At 37.5% G+C, this 22,798-nt stretch overlaps 2 protein-coding genes and 1 long non-coding RNA gene across 3 annotated transcripts in view; 2 read left to right on the forward strand and 1 right to left on the reverse strand.

The window, feature by feature from the left end:
• Positions 1–553: 553 nt before the first annotated feature.
• On the reverse strand, positions 554–22,628 carry LOC126596633 (uncharacterized). The gene is made up of 2 exons (XR_007614005.1): positions 22,138–22,628; positions 554–717 (listed from the first exon to the last, which is right to left on the reverse strand). It is a non-coding gene; the product is annotated as an uncharacterized LOC126596633 (long non-coding RNA).
• The window catches only part of LOC126596387 (receptor-like protein kinase 5), a 51,866-nt gene continuing 34,261 nt past the window's right edge, over positions 5,194–22,798 (forward strand). Inside the window, exon 1 of the mRNA XM_050262990.1 lies at positions 5,194–6,171. Within this exon, the coding sequence (XP_050118947.1) occupies positions 5,686–6,171 (486 nt within the window). The 5' untranslated portion in view covers positions 5,194–5,685. The remainder of the gene's footprint in view (positions 6,172–22,798) is intronic.
• On the forward strand, positions 7,929–9,194 carry LOC126596592 (MDIS1-interacting receptor like kinase 1-like). Its single transcript, XM_050263226.1, has one exon. It carries the CDS (start codon positions 8,054–8,056, stop codon positions 8,534–8,536), a length of 483 nt encoding a protein of 160 aa, XP_050119183.1. The 5' UTR covers positions 7,929–8,053; the 3' UTR covers positions 8,537–9,194.

The raw sequence follows: 22,798 nt of genomic DNA on the forward strand, positions 1-22,798 counted from the left end.
TTCTAGAAGTCTTCGTTCAACATTCGTCCACACCTCGGTTACGAGGAAACTTCATAGCCTTTCTTTTCCTTGCCTTTCACGTACCTCACGTTCGGCTAACGGACAAATTATATTTTAACTTTGCTCAAATTTTTTTACTTACAAGCATGTGGTTTCTGTTCTTTCTGTCCACTTTTGAAATGACGGGAACAGTAGGTGTACTCATTCAATCGGAGAATGCCACGTTTCACCTTAAAAAATCCATCTGATTTAGTTTTAAAGAAAATTAATTAAACAAAAACTAAAAAGAAAACTAATAAAAAATTTTTAAAAACTTTGAGTTTTAACTATAAGAACAAAATAAAAGATAAAATGAATAGTTTCGTTAAAGTAAACGGTATCGGGAGCTTTTCATTAAAGTTCCCAAAACTAAACCCAAAAATTTAAGGAAACTTTAACGAAAAGTTTCTGGTATTGTTCACTTTAACGAAAAATCATATTTTTACATTAAAAAAATCAATCATATTACTATTCATTTTACATTTTATTTTATCTTTATCGTTAAAACTTAAAGTTTTCAAACTCTTTTAATTAGTTTTCCTAAAATTTAAACATCTCGACTGCGGAGCCAACGTCACCAGTGACAATTGACTGCTGGAATACCCCTTCAATGAAATCACGACATCTAAAAACTAAAACTGAAAGATTCAAATACAAAATATGCAGGCCATACAACCCCTCTCCGGCGAGACACGCCAACCCCAATCTCGTCCAAATCTGGTACCACTCCACCTCCCTCTCTTCCTCTTCCTCATAGACGAACAACAACAGGCAGAGAGTGGCAGATGAAGTTTCTCCAATCGATAACCGCCGACGCTATATGCCCCCGCTGGAACCCATGTGGACCATCTTCCTCGTCGTCATCTTCATCGGCTTGATGTTCGAGTTTTTCTTTGACGAGAAAAATTTGCTCCTTGCTTGGTTTTTTGTGATGGGTATGAAACTGCGAGGCGGACGAGCACAGGAGCCGACTCACTGAGTTAATGGTGGCGCGAGTTAGTGATTATAGTGGGGGTTGAGAGAATCGATGACTCAATTTTTTCCAAGAATATGTGGCCAAAATTGCGTTCTTCTTTTCCCGTCTTTGAGAAAGAAGGATGAAATAGAAATTGCGAGGAGGACGGATCGGACGCCGGGTGGGGGGAGCTGTGGGTTGTTGGCGCGACTGTCGAATTATTTTGTTTTAGTTTTTATTTTAATTGATTTTCCATAAAAAAAATAAATCAGATGGATTCTTTAGTAGGGCACGTGGCATCCTCCGATTAGATGGGTACACCAACTGTCTATGGTGACGTGGTTTCCCGTCACCTCGAAAATTCAGGAGAAGGGGGAGGGGGAGCGGGGATGGGGTGGGATCCAGCTCATTTCTGGAATCAAGCTTCGGTGTTACCTGGAATCGGATTCTCTAAGGCCATCTCTAACTGAGGGCTGGCCAGAGGGCTCGTTTTAGCCCTCTAGCCCTCCAAGATTCTCCAAGATATTAATATTTTAATGAACAGTACAGTGTCATATTTGCCTCCATCTCCAACCGAGGGCCAGAGGGCTCGTTTTAGCCCTATCACAAAAAACCGTCTCCAATCGAGGGCCAAAGGGCCATAGGGCCAAACATAATTTATTATTTAAAAACTACAACTAAAATGTTGTTTAAGTTTCATGTTGTATAATTTTAATGTTGGTTAATTTTATTTAATGTTGTTTCATATTGTTTAATGTTGTTGCATGTTACTTAATTTAATTTAATGTTGTATAATGGCTTAGGAAGTTATAGGAAAAAAATAGAATTTAAAAAAAAATATGAAACAAATTTTGTGAAATAGAAGTTATAGGAAAAAAATGGAATTTAAAAAAAAATATATGAAATAAATTTTGTGAAATAGAAGTTATAGGAAAAAAAAATATGAAACAAATTTTGTGAAATAGAAGTTATAGGAAAAAAATGGAATTTAAAAAAAATATGAAACAAATTTTGTGAAATAGAAGTTATAGGAAAAAAATGGAATTTAAAAAAAATATGAAACAAATTTTGTGAAATAGAAGTTATAGGAAAAAATATAAGTTATATGAAAAATTTTGTAAAAAAAAAAAAATAATAATAATGTAAAAAAAAAATTAAATCAAATGGAACGGCTAGTAGCCGTTTCATTTGAATTTTTTTTTAAACAATCATGTCGATTATAATCGACAGGAATACACCATTATTTAGTATATTAAATAATAGTATGTATTCCTGTCGGTTATAACCGACAGGAATAACAAAACTATAAAAAAAAAATAGCCAGCCAGCCCTCCAGCCCTCTCTGATCCCGTGGGGCCCTCCCAGATTCCAGAGCCCTCTAGCCTAGCCCTCGGTTGGAGATGGTTTTAGGGCTATTTTCGGCCCTCTGGCCCTCTGGACCCTTCGGTTAGAGATGACCTAATAATACTTGGTATTTGGATTCCTTGAAGGGGAGTCCTCAAGGAATCAAAGTTTTGTTTCAAAATTACCCTAATTTATTTTCTTAATTTCAAAACAACCTTACAAACTTCATCACCAAATCCCACAGAGGTACCCATATCACTCTCTTCTCCAGTCTCACCAATTTTCCTAGGTGGAGCGTTGGCTCCGGCCACACCCGAACCACAGTTCTCCTCGTTGCTTGCAGAATTTAAGAACGAGAGACATATGAAGATGCATGTGAATCTGCGAATTCAAGAGGTGGTGGGATGGTTGTGGGGGCTAGGGAAGAAGAGGATATAGATGCTGGGAATATGGGAGGACCTGTGAATATGGGACGTCGTGGGAAGGTTGTGGGGGTTGGGGAAAGATAGGATTGAAGAAAGGGAGGAGATGACGATGCTGGGACATCGGGAGGAAGGGGATGAGGTGCTGGTTTTTTTATTTTTATTTACATAAATATTACCTTAAGAAGAGCTTCTTCAATTATTTTATGAATTAATATGATATGATATATAAATCAATTCCAATAACTTTATATGAAAAATAATTATTTAGAATGAGGGGTAGTTTGGTAATGATACTATTTTTAATTCCGATTTAACTGAATAAGTAAACAAGTTTTATGGAATTGACACCAATTTTATTCCGATTCCAGATACTTTAATAAACAACTTTAATAAAAATCTAGTTTTGATTTCAGCTTAATCAAATTCTCCCTCAATTCAATTTCCTTCAATCTGATTACGGATTAGTAAACGCGCCTTTTGTGTAATAACTATCACATATATTAAAGTCAACTGGTAGGGCTTCTGATCTTCATCTCATATCCCTTGACTGTAAAACTAAAACCTAATTTGAAAACGAAAACGAAAATACTCAGTTCCTTTATATGTAAGAAGTCACACCTCTTCATGGACAAATTACAGTTTGATATGCAAGTATAAATTTCTATTTTTGTGGTTTTAATAAGTTATTTTTATCAAATATTATCATTAGGGGCTTAAAATACTATTAACTTACGTGTCAGACAGCAATATGCATATATCGAGAAAAAGCAACGGAAGTAAGCAAGTGTACAGGGACGAAGCTAGAAATTGAACTAAGAGGGGGCACCTTGAAATTTTTGAGCTTCTTTTTTGGACAAATAAAGCTAGTTCTTTTACAAATGTTGAACAAAATTGTTTACAAAAAGCCTAATTTATTACTCTATTGTCTAATGCTCATTTGTACTAATTAACCAAATACATGCAACTCAACAAGATTTAGACATTAATGCGTGAGAAAAATATACAAGACGGATGGGCATTTAAAACTAAAAGAGGATTTTCAATATTTTAATATGATTAATTGAATAATCTGCAAAACTAAAAAAATAGGAATGATTAATTGAATAATTTGTAATGAAAAAAAAAAGGGGATGAGAGGGAGCATGTTCCCCCACTGGGCGTTAGGTCATCTCCAACCGAAGGGTTCAGAGGGCCAGAGGGCCAGAAGGTCGAAAATAGCCCTAAAACCGTCTCCAACCGAGGGCTAGGCCAGAGGGCTAGGGAATCTGGGAGGGGCTCACGGAATCGGAGAGGGCTGGAGGACTGGCTATTTTTTTTTTATATAGTTTTCCTATTTCTGTCAGTTATAAACGACAGTAATAGGTATTCATAGGCAATTTTTTTTTATTTACTATTAGTGTCGGTTATAACCGATACTAATAGTTTGAATTTTTTTTTAATATAACAGCTAGCTAATCAGCTAGCCGTTGGTTTTTTTTTTTTTAAATTTAAACATTTCTTTTCTTCTATAAATATGGTGAAGTTCTTTCAATTCTTCACTTCATTTGCAATATTTCCCTCTTCAATATATTTCTCAATATTTCCTTCAATATTACCTTCAATATATTTTCCAATATTTCCTTCATCTATAATATTTGTTTCAATTTTTCAATATTTTCCTTCAATATTTTTTCAATAATTTCCTTCATTTTTTCCTATAACTTATATTTCACAAAATTTATTTCATATTTTTTTTTAAATTCCATTTTTTTTCTATAACTTCTATTTCACAAAATTTGTTTCATATTTTTTTTAAATTCTATTTTTTTTTCTATTACTTCCTAAGCCATTATACAACATTAAATTAAATTAAGTAACATGAAACAACATTAAACAATATGAAACAACATTTAAGTTGTAGTTTTTAAATAATAAATTATGTTTGGCCCTATGGCCCTTTGGCCCTCGGTTGGAGACGGTTTTTTTGTGAAAGGGCTAAAACAAGTCATCTGGCCCTCTGGCCCTCGGTTGGAGACATGCAAATATGATCATGTATTGTTCATTAAAATATTAATATATTGGAGAATCTTGAAGGGTCAGAGGACTAAAACGAGCCATTTGGCCAACCATCGGTTGGAGATAGGCACAACCCCACAAGAATTGGTGAGTTTTTGACACTTTCTCCATTGACCATAAATTTTCCAAGTCCCCCACTAAAACTCTAAACCATTTGTGACCCTGCAATGATTCTGGAAAATCCCACAATTTCTAACGTCTATTTAGATTCAATTTCATATCTCATAAAAAGGATCACATCCTCTGAGCTCTAGCTAACTTGTCCTCAACACAACCGCGGGAACCAACGAACTTTTGAAATCCCACTCCCTCCAAATGGCTAAACACACCCGAACATCTCCTCTCCAAACCCACCTCCACCTCCTCCTCCTTCTCCTCCTCCTCCTCCCCCTCCTCCGCCATGCCAACTCCCAATCCCTCCAAGAACAAGAACAAGCAGTCCTTCTGAAACTCAAGTCCTACTTACAGTCTCCACCATTTCTCAGCCACTGGATCCCATCAAACTCAAACTCTTCTTCCTACTACTGCTCCTGGCCCGAAATTTCCTGCACAAACAACTCCGTCACTGGATTGTCTCTCGTCAACTTGAACATAACCCTGCCAGTTCCACCCTTCATCTGTGATCTCACAAACCTCACACTCATCGATCTCAACTACAACTACCTCCCCGGAGAGTTCCCAAAATCTCTCTACAAGTGTCCCAAGCTAGAATACTTAGACCTTTCACAAAACTACTTTGTAGGCCCAATTCCTGATGACATCGACAGCCTGCCTCGGCTTAAGCAGCTTATCCTTGCCGGAAACAATTTCTCCGACATTCCTCCCGCGATAGGGCAGTTGCAAGAGCTCGAGAATCTTCAGCTGTGGATGAACCAGTTCAATGGCTCTGTCCCACCAGAAATAGGTAACTTGTCCAATCTCAAAGACCTAAACATGTCTTTCAACATAAAACTTGTGCCTTGGACCTTGCCTTCCAATTTCACCAAGTTGAAAAAGCTCAAGAATTTATGGATACGCCAATCGAACTTGATTGGAGAGCTTCCTGAGACACTTGGGGAGATGGAAGCATTGGAAGTAATTGATTTGGCAATAAACAGTTTGAGTGGGAGGATCCCGAACGGTTTGTTTACGGTGAAGAATTTGAGTATCGTCTATCTCTACAAGAACATGCTTTCCGGGGAGGTTCCTCAAGTGATTGAGTCATGGAACTTGAGCATTCTTGATATCTCTGAGAACACTTTAATGGGGACAATACCAGAAGAGTACGGCAATCTTACCAAATTAACAGAGTTGGCTTTGTTTCTCAATGATTTTTCGGGTGAAATTCCGAAGAGCATTGGCCGCCTGCCAAACCTCAAAAAATTCAGAATGTTCAACAACAATTTTTCAGGAACATTGGCTCCAGAGTTTGGGAAGTACTCGAAGCTCGAAGCTTTTGAAGTTTGCGTCAATAGGCTAACGGGAAAACTGCCAGACGATTTGTGCTATTGGGGTAAGCTAGAAGAAGTTATAGCTTATGGAAATCATCTGAGTGGAGAATTGCCAAGCTCTCTTGGAAATTGCAGCAGTTTGAAGAATGTCAAGGTTCAAGATAATATGTTGTCTGGAAACATTCCTAACGGTATGTGGACGGCACCAAACTTGACTATTGTGCTGGTGAGCAACAACTCGCTTACTGGCAAGCTTCCTGAGAAGATGTCATCAGATCTTTCACGCTTGGAAATGCGAGACAACAGATTTTCGGGCAACATTCCAACCGGGGTGTCTTCCTGGACAAGTTTGAAGGTTTTTGACGCCGGTAATAACCTCTTTAGCGGTGCTGTTCCTCGGGAATTAACCGTGCTTTCTAGCTTAATGACTCTTTCTCTTGATCAGAATCAGCTCACCGGCTCCCTTCCATCGGATATTGTGTCGTGGGAGTCACTCGCTAGTCTTAATTTCAGTCGAAATCAGCTGTCTGGAACAATTCCTGAGAAGCTTGGTCTTCTGCCGGGACTTACTGGATTAGACCTTTCAGCAAATCAACTTTCTGGCGAAATTCCAGATCAACTCGGGCGTCTGAAGCTCAACCAATTCAATCTCTCTTCCAATCACCTCACCGGGGAGATCCCTATCGAATTTGAAAACTCTGCGTATGAAGGAAGCTTCTTGGACAATCGAGGCCTCTGTGCACCAAGCTCAGCGGCAATAAAGCTCCCCATATGCAATTCTGAATCCCGAAAGTCCAGTAAACTTTCGTCGAAATCTCTTGCACTGATTTTATCCTTAGGCATACTGTTGTGCTTGTTGGCTTTTTCCATCGCGGTCATCGTGGTCAGAAGTTACTGGAAGAGAAATGGTGATTCTAACTGGAAGCTCAACTCATTTCAGAAGTTGAATTTCACAGTGCCGAAAATCCTATCGGGGTTGACTGAACGTAATCTGATTGGATGTGGTGGATCAGGAAAAGTTTATCGCGTTCCTGTGAATCGCAATGGTGATGTTGTTGCTGTGAAGAAGATTTGGAAGAATAAGAATTTAGAAGAGAAGCTTGAGAAAGAGTTTCTTGCAGAAGTCAAGATCTTAAGCTCAATTCGACACGCCAACATAGTGAAGCTGATGTGCTGCATTTCCAGTAACACTTCAAAACTTCTCGTCTACGAGTACTTAGATAATCGGAGCCTGGATCGATGGCTGCACAGGAGAAACGGGCCATCCAATCTCTCGGGGCCAGTCCAACATGTCGCGCTCGACTGGCCTAAGAGGTTGCGGATTGCAGTGGGGGCAGCTCAGGGCCTCAGCTATATGCACCACGACTGCGTGCCGCCGGTGGTGCATCGTGACGTGAAATCAAGCAACATTTTGTTGGACTCTGATTTCAATGCAAAAATAGCAGACTTTGGTCTGGCTAAGATGTTGGTCAAGCAAGGAGAACTTGCTACAATGTCATCTGTTGCTGGCTCATTTGGCTACATGGCTCCAGGTAAACCTTATACCCCATAGATGCTGAAGTTCGGGCATGTCTGAGACCGCTTCTTTATAAAGCACTTCTTATAAGTACTTTTGCAAGAAGTGGTTTTCTCTTCTGCTCATAAATTTCGCTAAAGCAATTGACAAAAAAACAAAATGCTTCTATGACCCATAAGCACTTTAAGTTTTTTTGCCAACAGCAGTTAGAAGTGCTTTGAGTTGTTAGAAAAGCACATTTAGCCCTTCTAAAAGCAATCTCAAGCAAGCCCTTAGTGCCTAAAGAAGCATGTGTATTTTCTTTCATTTCACATTAGCAATCTGTAAACTGGTTTTTCTTACCCTAAATGCAGAATACGCCCACACAACGCGAGTGAATGAAAAGATCGATGTGTATAGTTTTGGGGTCATCCTTCTGGAGTTGACAACCGGCAGGGAAGCCAACGACGGCGATGAACACACTGCCCTCGCTGAATGGGCGTGGCGCCATGTTCAAGAAGAAAACGCTATCGCCGATGCTTTGGACCAGGACGTCAAAGAACCTTGTTACTTGGACGAAATGTGCTCGGTTTTCAAACTTGGCCTCAGTTGCACAGAGACACTTCCAGCTAGTAGGCCTTCCATGAAGGTCGTTCTGCAAATCTTGCTCCGATGCAGCCGTCCAGTTATCAACGGTGAAAAGACCGAGTACTTTGCCGCTCCTCTGCTCAAGAACTCGAAGCGCGAGAGGATTTTGGAAGACTGGAATGGTAGTTTGGCAACAAATGTCTGATGCCTTCATTCTTCAATCCAAATCAACTCGAAATTCATCGGGTACTTTTTCTCCCGAGTTGTTCCTCTCGGTCCAATCCCACCCATCGGATCGCACACTCGATTTCAAGTACTCTCGGAGCTTCTCCGCCCTCCTGTATTCCACGAATCGAACGACTTAGTTTTGGCGGTTGATCTGGGGACACGACAAATTTGGGGGAAGATTTAAGAATTTTGGGGTTTGAAGCGGGGGAATGGAGTTGGAAATGGAAACGGCGATGACGGCGAAGAGAAAAGAGAGTGGTTGCAGATTAGGGGGGGGCTGGGGTCGTGGTGTGAGGGGTAGGAGATGCTAGAAAAGAAAAAAAAAATTGACACGTGGCGTCCAAGTTCACATAAGCTCTACATCATCAGTTAATGGAGATTTAACAGTCAGACTATTGGATGTATGAGATTGTCCCAAAATTAACACTTTAGGTATGACTCTGGGACCAAAAAAACTTGATGTACTAAATGTTGAAAACCACGAAACTTGATAATAGTAAATTGACATTTACCTAAAATAATAATATAGAAGAGTGAGATGTTTGAGAAAAGAGTAATGCTAGTAAGACTAAATTTGTAGACTAAATTTTGTAAAATAAATAACATGAAAGTTAATGACTAGATTATTACTTAAACGTTGATAAACTTGCTCATTTTCTATTGGTGATACATCATTACTTTGGAGAGAAAAAGAAAGAGAGATGGAGAAAATGTGTGGTTTTTTATTTTATTTTATTTTATTTTTAATAGAGGCGTGCTTCGAAGAAATGTGGGTAATCGGAATATAGATTTTCAAAATCTGAATAGACAATGTATTGTCCCACCCGACATTGTCAATATTAGGGGTAATCGGAATATAGATTTTCAAAATCTGAATAGACAATGTATTTTCCCACCCGACATTGTCAATATTAGATTCTTTAACGGAGGATATTCCATTTTTTGAAAAAATAGGGTTAGTTGTGGTCTCATCTTATATTGAACTTCAATGATCTAAATGTTTATTTTTCATATTGCATCTCATAGATAATTCTTGTAAAATATTTGCCAAATTAGAAGTATATAATAGGGGTTGGCATGGGCCGGGCCGGACCCAAATTTGAAGGGATTGGACCGGACCTAGGTGCAAAGGAGACAGGCCGGGCCGAGTCAGGGATTACATTTTCTTATATAGGAATCAAACCTTACTCGGCCCGGTTGAAACAGGCCGGGTCCACAGGTCCTTGGTTTTTTTTTTTTTTTAAAAAAAAAAAACTGGTATTTGCACATATTGCACAGATTCACTAGTGCAGCAGATTATGCAATAGGAAACCCAAATAATGCAAGAGGAAAGATTTCGAAAAATTTCCAATTCCAAATGCACCAACTTCTTTATAAAATCTTGAGCATAAACATCTCTGAACAAAGCAGATTAAGACTCAATAGATCAATACTCACAACAGAAACCCAAATAATATAATCCACAAAAAATTGAAGCGCATAGCGAAATTAACAAAGTTTAAATATTTAGCAGGTCATTAAGTATATAAGTATCAAAAGAAATACATGATAAATACGAACATATCTCGATATGAAAAACCCTAATATGAAGTTAAGAGTGACCTAACATACATGGAGAGATCAGTACTCTTTAGCCTTAGCAACTTCACTGGCGGTAACAGCGGTAGATTCCACCGTAGAGCTCGCAATCTCAGACTCCGTGGTGCCGTTTTGAGCAACAGAAGCAACGGCGTTCCTGGACTTGACAATGTTGAGCATGCGTTTGCTGATCTCCTTGGAGTAAACCTGCAGGATCTGAATCTCGTCCTCCTCGATGAGGGTAGGGGACGACGCACTCGAGACGGCTGGGTTCTGTAAGTCTGGGTCCCTGGGATGTTAAATCGAGACAGTGAGAGAGAGGTGAAAGAGAGGTGACAAATCGAGAAGATAGTGGTCACATGGGTCGTAGTACTATCGGGGTGGTGGAGGGAAAAGGACGACGCACTGAAGATGGCGAGAGAGACTCGATCGACAGAGTGAGAGTGATAGTTGAATTCGATAGCTTTGAGGATGAGCAAACCTAAAACCAACAATTCAGATTAAATGGAGAGATGATCTCTTCAATCTCATCCGTACATTCTAACTACAAAAGAGCGGGTCCAGGTACCCGTGGTTCTTATACTTTAGGAACCAGCCCAAATCGAAAATTTCAAAGGCCTACCCCGTTTCTGTTTTTACAAAATAAGAACCGGCCCATACCCTCCCCGAACCTTAATTACCCGCCCCGACTCGCAGTTCCTATACCCGTTTGCCCACCCCTAGTATATAAGGCATCTAGTTGAATTCAAAGTGAAGAACACTATATCACTACTACAAAATTATCTATAACTGGCGGTTCAAAAATCGACAAAAAACGTATATTACTATCGGATTTTAAGCAAAATTTGACAGAAAATGTATGCAGTGGCGGATATAATAAACGACAGAATTGCCTGCGTCATGAAATAAATTTTCCGACAGAAAATACTCTAAAACCGACAGAAATCCTGTCGGATATAGCCTACAAGATATATATTTATAATAAATAAATAAGAGAATTTATGTCGGATAAAACCGACAGAAAATCCAAAATCACCAGGAATTATGTCGACTATAACCGATAGAGAATTTATCAATAAGAATAAATAAAAGCATTCTTGTCGGATGAAACCGACAGAAAATATATTAATAATTAAAAAAAATATAAACAACCACTTTCTGCGCAATAATCTCTTCTTTCGAACTAAAGAGGAGTAACCAAAACACACATACAAATCACACCTCTAGTGTATTCATTCTACACAATGATCAAGAGTTGTAATGAACGAAATAATTCTACCGATATCTTCAGGAAAAGGTCCACTGAGCTTGTTGCTCGAAAGATCTAATCCTGTTAAGCTTATGCAATTTGCTACACTCCGAGGAAACGGGCCTTTGAGTCCCAAATCCGAAAGCTTGATATTTAAAACTTTGCTTTCGTGAGGGTGCCAACACTCGATTCCCAGAAAGTTATAGATGAAACCTTCGGTCTTATTGCTGAAATCCCATGATGAGTTTAAGTAGCCTAAAGGATCCTGAAGTGATGGTTTTAGACTTTTCAAGCATTTTATATCACTCTCAATAGCAAAGTTGAAACTACAACTAAGCAATAACCAGACCACACCGCCAAAGAAAATACCAGGATCTCGTCCATTCAACAACATATACATCGAAAAAGCCATAAAAATTGCCTAAATTCGCTATTTATTGTTACCGAAGCTCAATATACTGAATCCACACCACAACATTAGGAACACCAAGCCCTGAAACAAATCCAAAAGCAACATGAAATGAACCCAAATCAGACCAACAAACACTCAAGTTTTACAAAATTTCGCATAACTAACACCAAATTTGGAAATAAATTATGAAAACAGTACAGGAAACAAAACCCAATTCATTATCTCTCTACCAAAAGGTGCAAATACATGTGTAAAAAGCAACAATTTAATTGATGAAACATGCAAATTCAAAATTCACAAAATACAAACCAGAACAAACACACAGAAAGTCAAAGGCCTTACTTGATCCAATTGAGTTTGACCCAAGTCTCCAGAAACACAAATGCATACACACATATATACATACAAAAATCCAGCTAAAAGTTTAAAGCTCGGATCATTGAAGCGAAACGAAGACTTTGAGTGGGTTCCCAAGAAGACAGTCACCACCTAGCTTAGAACTTAAACGACATTCGCCGGAATTCGTGGCTGTGATGACATGCATGCACATATTCAAAACAGAGATTAAACCCTATAGATTTTCGCCATAATACTCATCACAGATGGATTAGAACCCACACAACCAAGAGGGGAAAATAATTCATACGTGAGATGGAGTTCAAGAGATCTGAAGCTCTCAGCATTAATGGCAGAGCACACGATGATGCATCGATGATACATGCAATGCTGCAGGTGTTGGGTTTTTTCCAGCCCATGATTAGTTGTCCTAAGTCTATTGGGAATTAATAGTCTTAGAGGATTAAATTGTTTTCCCAATTGGAGTTGTTTTCCCAATTGGAGTTAGTTTCTCAATTGGAGTAGGATTCATAACTAGATTCCAATTAGGATTAATAATCCTTATTGAAGAAGACCTTTATTATGTCTATATAAAGGGGCTATTGTACTAGTTTTAAGGAGGGAGCAAAACAATAAATTGTATACCACTCAAGGGATTAGAGTGAGAGAATATTGTAAAGTGTGTGCGAGAGAAAAGAAAAGAGATAGTGTATTTCTTGTTCTTGTTATTTCAGGTTTTTCGTCAAGTCTTAGTTCTAGAGATTTGGCAAGATTATTGGTTGTACTCATTATTGATATAGTGAAAGATTGTTGTTGCTGTCCCGTGGACGTAAGCACATATTGCCGAACCATGTAAATTCTTGGTGTTATTTATCTTGGTTATTTGTTTTTCGATTTCCGGAGTTTGTTCTTGTTTTTCCCATTCTTAAACGCGATATTCTCAACAAGTGGTATCAGAGCCTGGTTCGGCTGATATCCGTTTAGAATGGAGGGTTCAATTATGATGAAACTCACCCACTCCAACTGGGTTACGTGGAAATCAAGAATGGAGGACATGCTTTATTGTAAAGATAGCCATGAGCCAATTGAAGGTGTTAAGAGCAAGCCAGAAAATATGTCTGATGCCAATTGGACCAAGATGAATCGTAAAACTATTGGTACGATTAGACAATGGGTGGACGAGAGCATCTATCACCATGTGTCTAAAGAAACTGATGCGCAAGCTCTTTGGAAGAAGTTAGAATCCCTCTTTGAGAAGAAGACCGCTGCCAAGAAAGCATTCCTTATCAAAAAGCTTGTCAACATGAAGTATGCGGAAGATGTTAGTGTAACCGAGCACTTGAACAACTTTCAGAACGTGATCAATCAGGTAGTCACTATGGGTTTGAATATTGAAGAAGAACTGCTAGCACTTTTATTGCTAGGATCCTTGCCAGATAGTTGGGAAACCTTCGTCGTAACTGTAAGCAATTCGGTTTCTAATGGTGTACTGTCTATGGATGCCGTTAAGGATATCATGTTTAATGAAGAAACAAGGAGAAAAGCTTCAGGGGCAAGCGCTGGACAACTCTTTGTCAGTGAGAAAAGAGGCAAAAATTCTGGTGAGACGAGATTCAATGGCGACTGCCACTATTGTGGGAAAAAGGGTCACATGAAGAAGCATTGTCGTAAACGGAAAAAGGAACAAAAGGATGGGAACAATATTGCAAGTGTTGTGACTTACGATGAAGAGCTTCTTTAATGTAGATGATTGATGGTTTTATGGCAAAGAAGTCTATAATTGCCTTTGCCAATGACGATGGGTGTTGCGATCAGGGGGAGCCTGGTCAAGAGAAATCTAATCAGGAGGGTCTTGGTTAATGAGTAGTTCAATCAAGGGGAGCTTGGTTATGGGTAATTCGATCAGGGGGAGTCTGGTCATGAAAAGTTCGATCAATGGGAGTTTGGTCAAGAAGAGCAATCCTATTATGGTATACCTTCCTCATGGTCTGGAGGGGGAGATTGTTGGGTTTTTTCCAGCCCATGATTAGTTGTCCTAAGTCTATTGGGAATTAATAGTCTTAGAGGATTAAATTGTTTTCCTAATCGGAGTTGTTTTCCCAATTGGAGTTAGTTTCTCAATTGGAATAGGATTCATAACTAGATTCCAATTAGGATTAATAATCCTTATTGAAGAAGACCTTTATTATGTCTATATAAAGGGGCTATTGTACTAGTTTTAAGGAGGGAGCAAAACAATAAATTGTATACCACTCAAGGGATTAGAGTGAGAGAATATTGTAAAGTGTGTGCGAGAGAAAAGAAAAGAGATAGTGTATTTCTTGTTCTTGTTCTTTCAGGTTTTTCGTCAAGTCCTAGTTCTAGAGATTTGGCAAGATTATTGGTTGTACTCATTATTGATATAGTGAAAGATTGTTGTTGTTGTCTCGTGGACGTAAGCACATATTGCCGAACCACGTAAATTCTTGGTGTTATTTATCTTGGTTATTTGTTTTTCGATTTCCGGAGTTTGTTCTTGTTTTTCCCATTCTTAAACGCGATATTCTCAACAGCAGGTTGATTCCCCATGTCCCAAGGGTTCGAGGTTTAGATTTTTTAGGGTTGATTTGGTCAGAATTGAGAGGAATGGTGGGGGTTCCTTCTCGGAGCTTAGAGAGAAAGAGTGTGTGTGTGTCGAGAGTTAGAGTTAGGTTTCAGAAAAATGAAGGAGAGGAGTGGAGGTCGGATGTGGGTATAAGAAAATTTTCATTATTGTTGATTAAAACTTACAGAATTTTTTTTTAAAATATAAACTGACAGCAAATTTTCATTCCTGTCGGTTATAACCAACAGAACAAAAAATGGCGGAAAAATTCACCCCCAAAATTCCCTCCCAAAATTTTGTTACGATTTTAAAAAATAAAATAATAATTGTTTGGTTTAATAAATAAATAAATATATATGTATTTAAGTAGAATACGTTTTTAAAAATTAAATAAATAAAAAAAAATTTGGTCGAAAATAAATAATTGTTTGGTTTAAAAGATAATAACCTATGTAAAATATGCAATAAAGAAACAAAAAGATAATTGTATAATGAAAATGTCATCACAATAAAATATTGTCTAATCAATACTTGAAAAACATAAATAAGAATGCAATGAACGAATTCGATCTTCAATTTAAAATATTTACACTAGTGGATACCAAAAACTCTTATTTTATACTTAATGGAAGTATAATATTAACTCTAAGTGTTTGTTTAATCTACAATTTTGACGTGATATGTCTTCTACGAAACTTTTTTCAACGATCCAACCGTCAAACTTATTTGTACACACTCCGAGATTGTATATGTAAAAAATCGTAAAAAACAAACATTCAGAGATTACGTAACGGAACAAAAGTTTTCGACGGTTATAAATGAAAAATCATAATTTAACAGTTTATTTTAGCTCCTGTTTTGATGATTTTTTTACAGCTACACTCCTCGACCCTATAAGAATGCAATGAACGAATTCGATCTTCAATTTAAAATATTTACACTAGTTGATACCACAAAATCTTATTTTATACTTAATGGAAGTATAATATTAACTCTAAATGTTTGTTTAATCTACCGTTTTGACACGATATGCATTCTACGAAACTTTTTTCAATGATCCAACTGTCAAACTTATTTGTACACACTCCGAGATTGCATACGTAAAAAATCGTAAAAAACAAACATTCAAAGATTACATAATGGAACAAAAGTTTTCGACGGTTATAAACGAAAAATCACAATTTAACAGTTTATTTTAGCTCCGATTTTAATGATTTTTTACAGCTACACTCCTTAACCCTATAAGAATGCAATGAATAAATTTGATCTTCAATTTAAAATATGTATACTAGTGGATACCACAAAATCTTATTTTATACTTAATGGAAATATAACATTAACTCTTAAGTGTTTATTTAATCTACCGTTTTGACGCGATACACATTCTACGAAACTTTTTTCAATGATCTAACAGTCAAACTTGTTTGTACACACTTTGAGATCGCATACCTAAAAAATCACAAAAAATAAACATTCAGAGGTTAGGTAACAGAACAAAAGTTTTCGACGGTTATAAATGAAAAATCATAATTTAACGGTTATTTTAGCTCTGATTTTGATGATTTTTTACAGCTACACTTCTCGATCCTATAAGAATGCAATGAATGAATTTGATATTCAATTTAAAATATTTACACTAGTAGATATCACAAAATCTTATTTTATACTTAATGGAAGTATAATATTAATTCTAAGTGTTTGTTTAATCTACTGTTTTGACGCGATATGCATTCTACGAAACTTTTTTCAATGATCCACAAAATCTTATTTTATACTTAATGGAAGTATAACATTAACTCTTAAGTGTTTATTTAATCTACCGTTTTGATGCGATACACATTCTACGAAACTTTTTTCAATGATCTAACTGTCAAACTTGTTTGTACACACTCCGAGATCGCATACGTAAAAAATCACAAAAAACAAACATTCAGAGATTAGGTAACAAAACAAAAGTTTTCGATGGTTATAAACGAAAAATCATAATTTATCGGTTATTTTAGCTCCGATTTTGATGATTTTTTACAGCTACACTCCTCGACCCTATAATAATGCAATGAACGAATTTGATCTTCAATTTAAAATATTTACACTAGTGGATACCACAAAATCTTATTTTATACTTAATGGAAGTATAATATTAATTCTAAGTGTTTGCTTAATCTACCGTTTTGACGCGATATGCATTCTACGAAACTTTTTTCAACGATCCACAAAATCTTATTTTATACTTAATGGAAGTATAACATTAACTCATAAGTGTTTATTTAATCTACCGTTTTGACGCGATACACATTCTACGAAACTTTTTTCAATGATCTAACTGTCAAACTTGTTTGTACACAATCCGAGATCGCATACCTAAAAAATCCCGAAAAACAAACATTCAGAGATTAGGTAACATAACAAAAGTTTTCGACGGTTATAAACGAAAAATCACAATTTATCGGTTATTTTAGCTCCGATTTTGATGATTTTTTACAGCTACCCTCCTTGATCCTATAAGAATGCATTGAATGAATTCAATCTTCAATTTAATATATTTACACTAGTGGATAATTTTTTATACTTAATGGAAGTATGACATTAACTCTTAAGTGTTTGTTAAATCTGTTAATTTGATAAGATATGCATTCTACGAAACTAGTTTTAGCGATCCAATCGTCAAATATGTTTGTATATACTCAGAGACAACATGTATAAAAAATCGCAAAAAAAAATAAAAATAAGAGATTAGGTAACGGAACCGTGAGTGAAAAAAATATTTAAGCCATTTGTTTATTTATTTATAATCAATATAAGACTTTAAAATAATAAAATAGTCAATTTCTGTCGGTTATAACCGCCAGAATACTAAAATAATAAAATAGTCAATTTATGTCAGTTATAACCGCCACCATTAACTTAGACCGCCATAATATGTTAAAAATATTAAAAAGAAAAGAATTCAAAAATACTGAGGGTTATAATAATTTTATGGCGGTTAAATCCACCAAGAATTTTTGTCGGATATATCTGACAGAAACTAACTTTTATCCGACACTAAATAAATTATATGTCGGATATCTTTTATCCGTCAGAATGACTTAATAACCACCACCATCGTCCGACATCTAAAGCTAATATTGTAGTAGTGTATCCTAAGAAATACTGAAATTTCATTATGACAATTAAATGAGTAAATAGTTTCAGATTGAACTGAATTTATGCATAAATAATCTATGAATCAAAACTTACAAAATAAACGTTCGGATAGTTGAAATTTGATATGAAATGGCTTGCACAACTAAGCACAGCAAAAGAGACTGGCGCTTAACCATTATACTGTGAAGCATGGACGTCATTAGTTGCGTTATATATAAGTAATTTAAAAACCAAATGATTCATGAAGAATTAGGAACTCCTAATCTCAAAGGAACAAGGAAAATATAATTAAAATATTTATAAATAATACAATTAGGGCAGTGACTAAATGGGAGCCGTAGTGACTGGGGTGGTTAACATCACATGCCTCTAAGCAAAGAGGTCACGGTGAGTCATCAATCTTCCCAACGGCTTGCACACCGACATGTGAGTATATGACTTAGATCAATATTTGAAGAAATTGGCTTCTTCTTCTTTAAGTCGTCATTTTAATTTATCTGTTAATTACAGTTTGACACGTGAGTAAAAAGTTGTTACTAATATGTGTTTGGACCCGATTTTACACATCGGCCTAAGCAATCGAGGCCGTTGAGTAAGCATGGTTCTCAACCGTTGGATAAGAAAGTTTAGATATTATTGTTAAGAGATAATATTATGATTTTTAGTCATAATAATTATTTTTTTAATAAGCTATCTCGGTTTTTTATGCAAAATAAATGGGATGGAGGCAAGTAGAGTTGTGATGGGGACGTGAGCTTTGAATCAGGTTGGTTTGTTTTTCTGGACATGCATGCATGGGATTTAAAGATAATGAAGTGATAGGGGATAAATCCAAACATGCCAAAACGTGTAATTTGCAAAAGAATTGTGCAATATGGAGATTCTATCCTAATGCATGGTTTTTTGGGATTGGTTTTGTGCACGTGGCATGCTACAATGGAGATGATGGTTTTGCATGGTGATGGCAATATGGGTTTAAAGGTTTCTCATGTTTTTTAATAAGAAGCCTAGGTGGGTTAGATCTCTAGTGAGATGTGATAAAGCCTAGGTAGGCTTTATTTATCTGAAGGATATGTGCGGCGTATTTGATACGGGATCAGGGTTTATCTGAAGGATACGCGCGTCATATTTGATACGGGATCAAGGTCAATTCCACAAAATAGAGTTGCACTTGGACTCTACAAAATTATCAGGTCATGCCAAGCAAGTACATCAGCCTATAAATACAAAGGCAGTGCATCATTCGAGAGACCCCCTGCAAATCAATACAAAATTGCCCTGCGCAAACTCTCACAACTTGTGATTTTTCTTTTCCTTTTTTCGCTGACACATCTTCCGTTGGCATCAACAGCACTGTGGAAGCAACCGGTGATATCTTAAGTCGGCATAGATAGCTCTGTCACCGTAGAGTCAGTCGGTCTCGCAGTATCTTCCGTTGGCATCAACAGCACTGCGGCGAGAACGATTGATTACCTATCCAAGTCTCGGTCGAAAAGGGTTTCTAAATCCTTATTGGTCGAGGTCATCTCATCAGCCTTCTCGGCGAAGTGAGGTGTTACAGTTATTACATTCGGCACATTGAAAGCCGAATTTGATATCGAACTTCGTAAGAATAGTAACCTTGTCTTCAGGTTCGAGAGCCCAAGAGGCCGAGACGTGTTCCTTTCTCGGCCGCAATCGTAAGACGCAGAAGTCAGTAGCGCGACCCCCTGCAAATCAATACAAAATTGCCCTGCGCAAACTCTCACAACTTGTGATTTTTCTTTTCCTTTTTTCGCTGACACATCTTCCGTTGGCATCAACAGCACTGTGGAAGCAACCGGTGATATCTTAAGTCGGCATAGATAGCTCTGTCACCGTAGAGTCAGTCGGTCTCGCAGTATCTTCCGTTGGCATCAACAGCACTGCGGCGAGAACGATTGATTACCTATCTAAGTCTCGGTCGAAAAGGGTTTCTAAATCCTTATTGGTCGAGGTCATCTCATCAGCCTTCTCGGCGAAGTGAGGTATTACAGTTATTACATTCGGCACATTGAAAGCCGAATTTGATATCGAACTTCGTAAGAATAGTAACCTTGTCTTCAGGTTCGAGAGCCCAAGAGGCCGAGACGTGTTCCTTTCTTGGCTGCAATCGCAAGACGCAGAAGTCAGTAGCGCGACCCAACGCAACATCAACAAATTTACTCCTCGGCCGAGCTCGGCCGACGAGTTGGCACGCCCCGCATTCACCGAAGGACGTAGTTAGCTCATTAATTACTCGGCCTGCGCGCCACGTAGGCTTTGTAGTTTCTAGGGTCAACAATATGTCATCAGAATAAATTGCACGCCCATAAGTTATGTACTTTAATGAGTTACTATGGTCTCAAAAATTCAGACAATCCAATGTTCGTAACATTCAATGATACGTAGCATGGAAGTTGAACCTGAAAAATAGATCAATTGTTTCTTCTTCTTTTTTTCCCATAAAAAGGAACCAGTTAGTGGTTTCGTCACGTCAATCTACCATTACAGGAACAGGGAAGACTCACAAAGGCATTTCAACCTCTTCCTAACTACCATCTTATAATTCACCAGCGCCTTAAATCGAACCCAGATTGATCAAAGATTTGGCTATTGATTTTTAGGAAAACTAATGAAAAGAGGTTGAAAACTTTGAATTTTAGTGATAAGGACAAAATAAAGAGTAAAGTGAATAGTACCAGATTTGACTTTTTAGTGTAAAAATATGATTTTACGTTAAAGTAAACTGTAACGCAGACTTTTCGTTAAAACTCTCTTGATTTTTCAGTATCAGTTTCTAGAAATCATGGAATCCATATAGTTGTTGGTCTAAGAACATGCATTTTTTTGGTTTTTTTTTATTGTTTGGGGGCCGGGATGCACTGAACTGTCCGAGTGGGTGGGTGGGTAATAATAATATGCAGTCAATCCCAGATTGATCAAAGATTTGGCTATTGATTTTTCAGTATCAGTTTCTAGAAATAAGGGAATCCATATAGTTGTTGGGTCTAAGACCATGCATTTTTTTGGTTTTTTTATTTTATTTTTTTTTTTTGGGGGGGGGGGGGTGGGGGGAATGCACTGAACTGTCCGAGTGGGTGGGTGGGGTAATATGCAGTCGATCCAATGATCATTTTCTCTTGTTTTCTCCTAGCACCCCACACGAATGTTTGAACATTTTGTGCATCTTCCAGAACATTAGGAGAATAAACACCACCTACAAAACCCCTTGTTTTCCAATGCCACTTGGTCACCTTCTGCCCTTGTTTTCCAAAAGTAATTTCCGTACATGTTTTTTCTCATCTTGCATACTCGGTATTTAAATTGATTAATCATAAAGCTTTGATACTTAACACCAATGTTCTAAACGACGCTATGTGTTAGCTGGGCGGTGGGTTAGGGTCTAGAGCCTAGGTGGCTAGATAGAGCTTAGGTGGGGGACTATGTGAATTTAAGTAAATTTATTGTATATCGTATAAATAAGTATCTGTTTATATTTAAAAAATATATAACTTTATTGGGATATATAAACTGAAAAATAGAAGGACATGTAGATTATGAAATATTACAACATGAAAGTTATCTATTTTTTGTCTAAGTGAAAGTCGCAATCTAAGCTGGTGTCTAGGCGGGCGTCTAAACGGATCTAAGCGTTCTTTTTTAATTTTCAAACGCTTAAAAATTAATCAAGACGGTAGTTAACCGTCTAGCACCTAAGTAAAACTTAGACGGCGTTCGGTAAAGATTTTTAAAACAAGGCCTGATGCAATCCCCCTCCTCATTTGCGTCTATATCAGTGAAACCCAGGCCAGCTGTTTTCATTCCTCCAAATCATAAATTTCGACGGAAAAAATGGAATCAAAATCCGTATCTTTGATTAGGTCAAAGTCTTCCACAAGAAAATATAATAATTTCATTCAACGAAGGCGTTCGTCCACGCTTCAGATTCGAGGAAACTTCATTGCCTTTCTTTCCTTGCCTTCCACGTATGTCACGTTCCCGCTAACGGACAAAGGGGAATTGAATTTCTTGCAACCTAAAACATTTTTTTTTTTTTTTTGAGAACTGCAACCTAAAACTTTGGTAAATTATATTTTAACTTACAAGCATGCGGTTTCCCAACATCACCAGTGACAATTGACAGCTGGAATACCCCATCAATGAAATCACGACATCTGTTCTATTGATAAATCTACAAGGTTTATCTTTTAAAAAATTAATTAATTAAAAACTAAAACTGAAAGATTCAAATACAAAATATGCAGGCCATACAACCTCTCCGGCGAGACACGCCAACCCCAATCTCGTCCAAATCTGGTACCACTCCACCTCCCTCTCTTCCTCTTCCTCATAGACGAAGAACAACAGGCAGAGAGTGGCGGATGGAGTTTCTCCAATCGATAACCCGCCGACGCTATATGCCCCCGCTGGAACCCATGTGGACCATCTTCCTCGTCGTCATCTTCATCAGCCTGATGTTCGAGTTTTTCTTTGACGAGAAAACTTTGCTCCTTGCTGGGTTTTTTTGTGATGGGTATGAAACTGCGAGGCCGACGAGCACAGGAGCCGACTCACTGAGTTAATGGTGGCGCGAGTTAGCGATTATAGTGGGGGTTGAGAGATTCGATGACTCAATTTTTTCCAAGAATATATGGCCAAATTTGCGTTCTTCTTTTCCCGTATTTGAGAAAGAAGGATGAAATAGAAATTGCGAGGAGGACGGATCGGACGCCGGGTGGGGGGAGCTGTGGGTTGTTGGCGCGACTGTCGAATTGTTTTGTTTTAGTTTTTATTTTAATTGAATTTCTTAAAAAAAATTAAATCAGATAGATTATTTATTGGGGCACGTGGCATCTCCGATTAGATGTGTACACATATATAAAAGTCAACTGGTAGGGATTCTGATCTTCAGCTCATATCCCTATGTAAAACTAAA

This window comes from Malus sylvestris, chromosome 2 (genome assembly GCF_916048215.2).
Source record: "Malus sylvestris chromosome 2, drMalSylv7.2, whole genome shotgun sequence".
Lineage (NCBI taxonomy): Eukaryota > Viridiplantae > Streptophyta > Magnoliopsida > Rosales > Rosaceae > Malus > Malus sylvestris.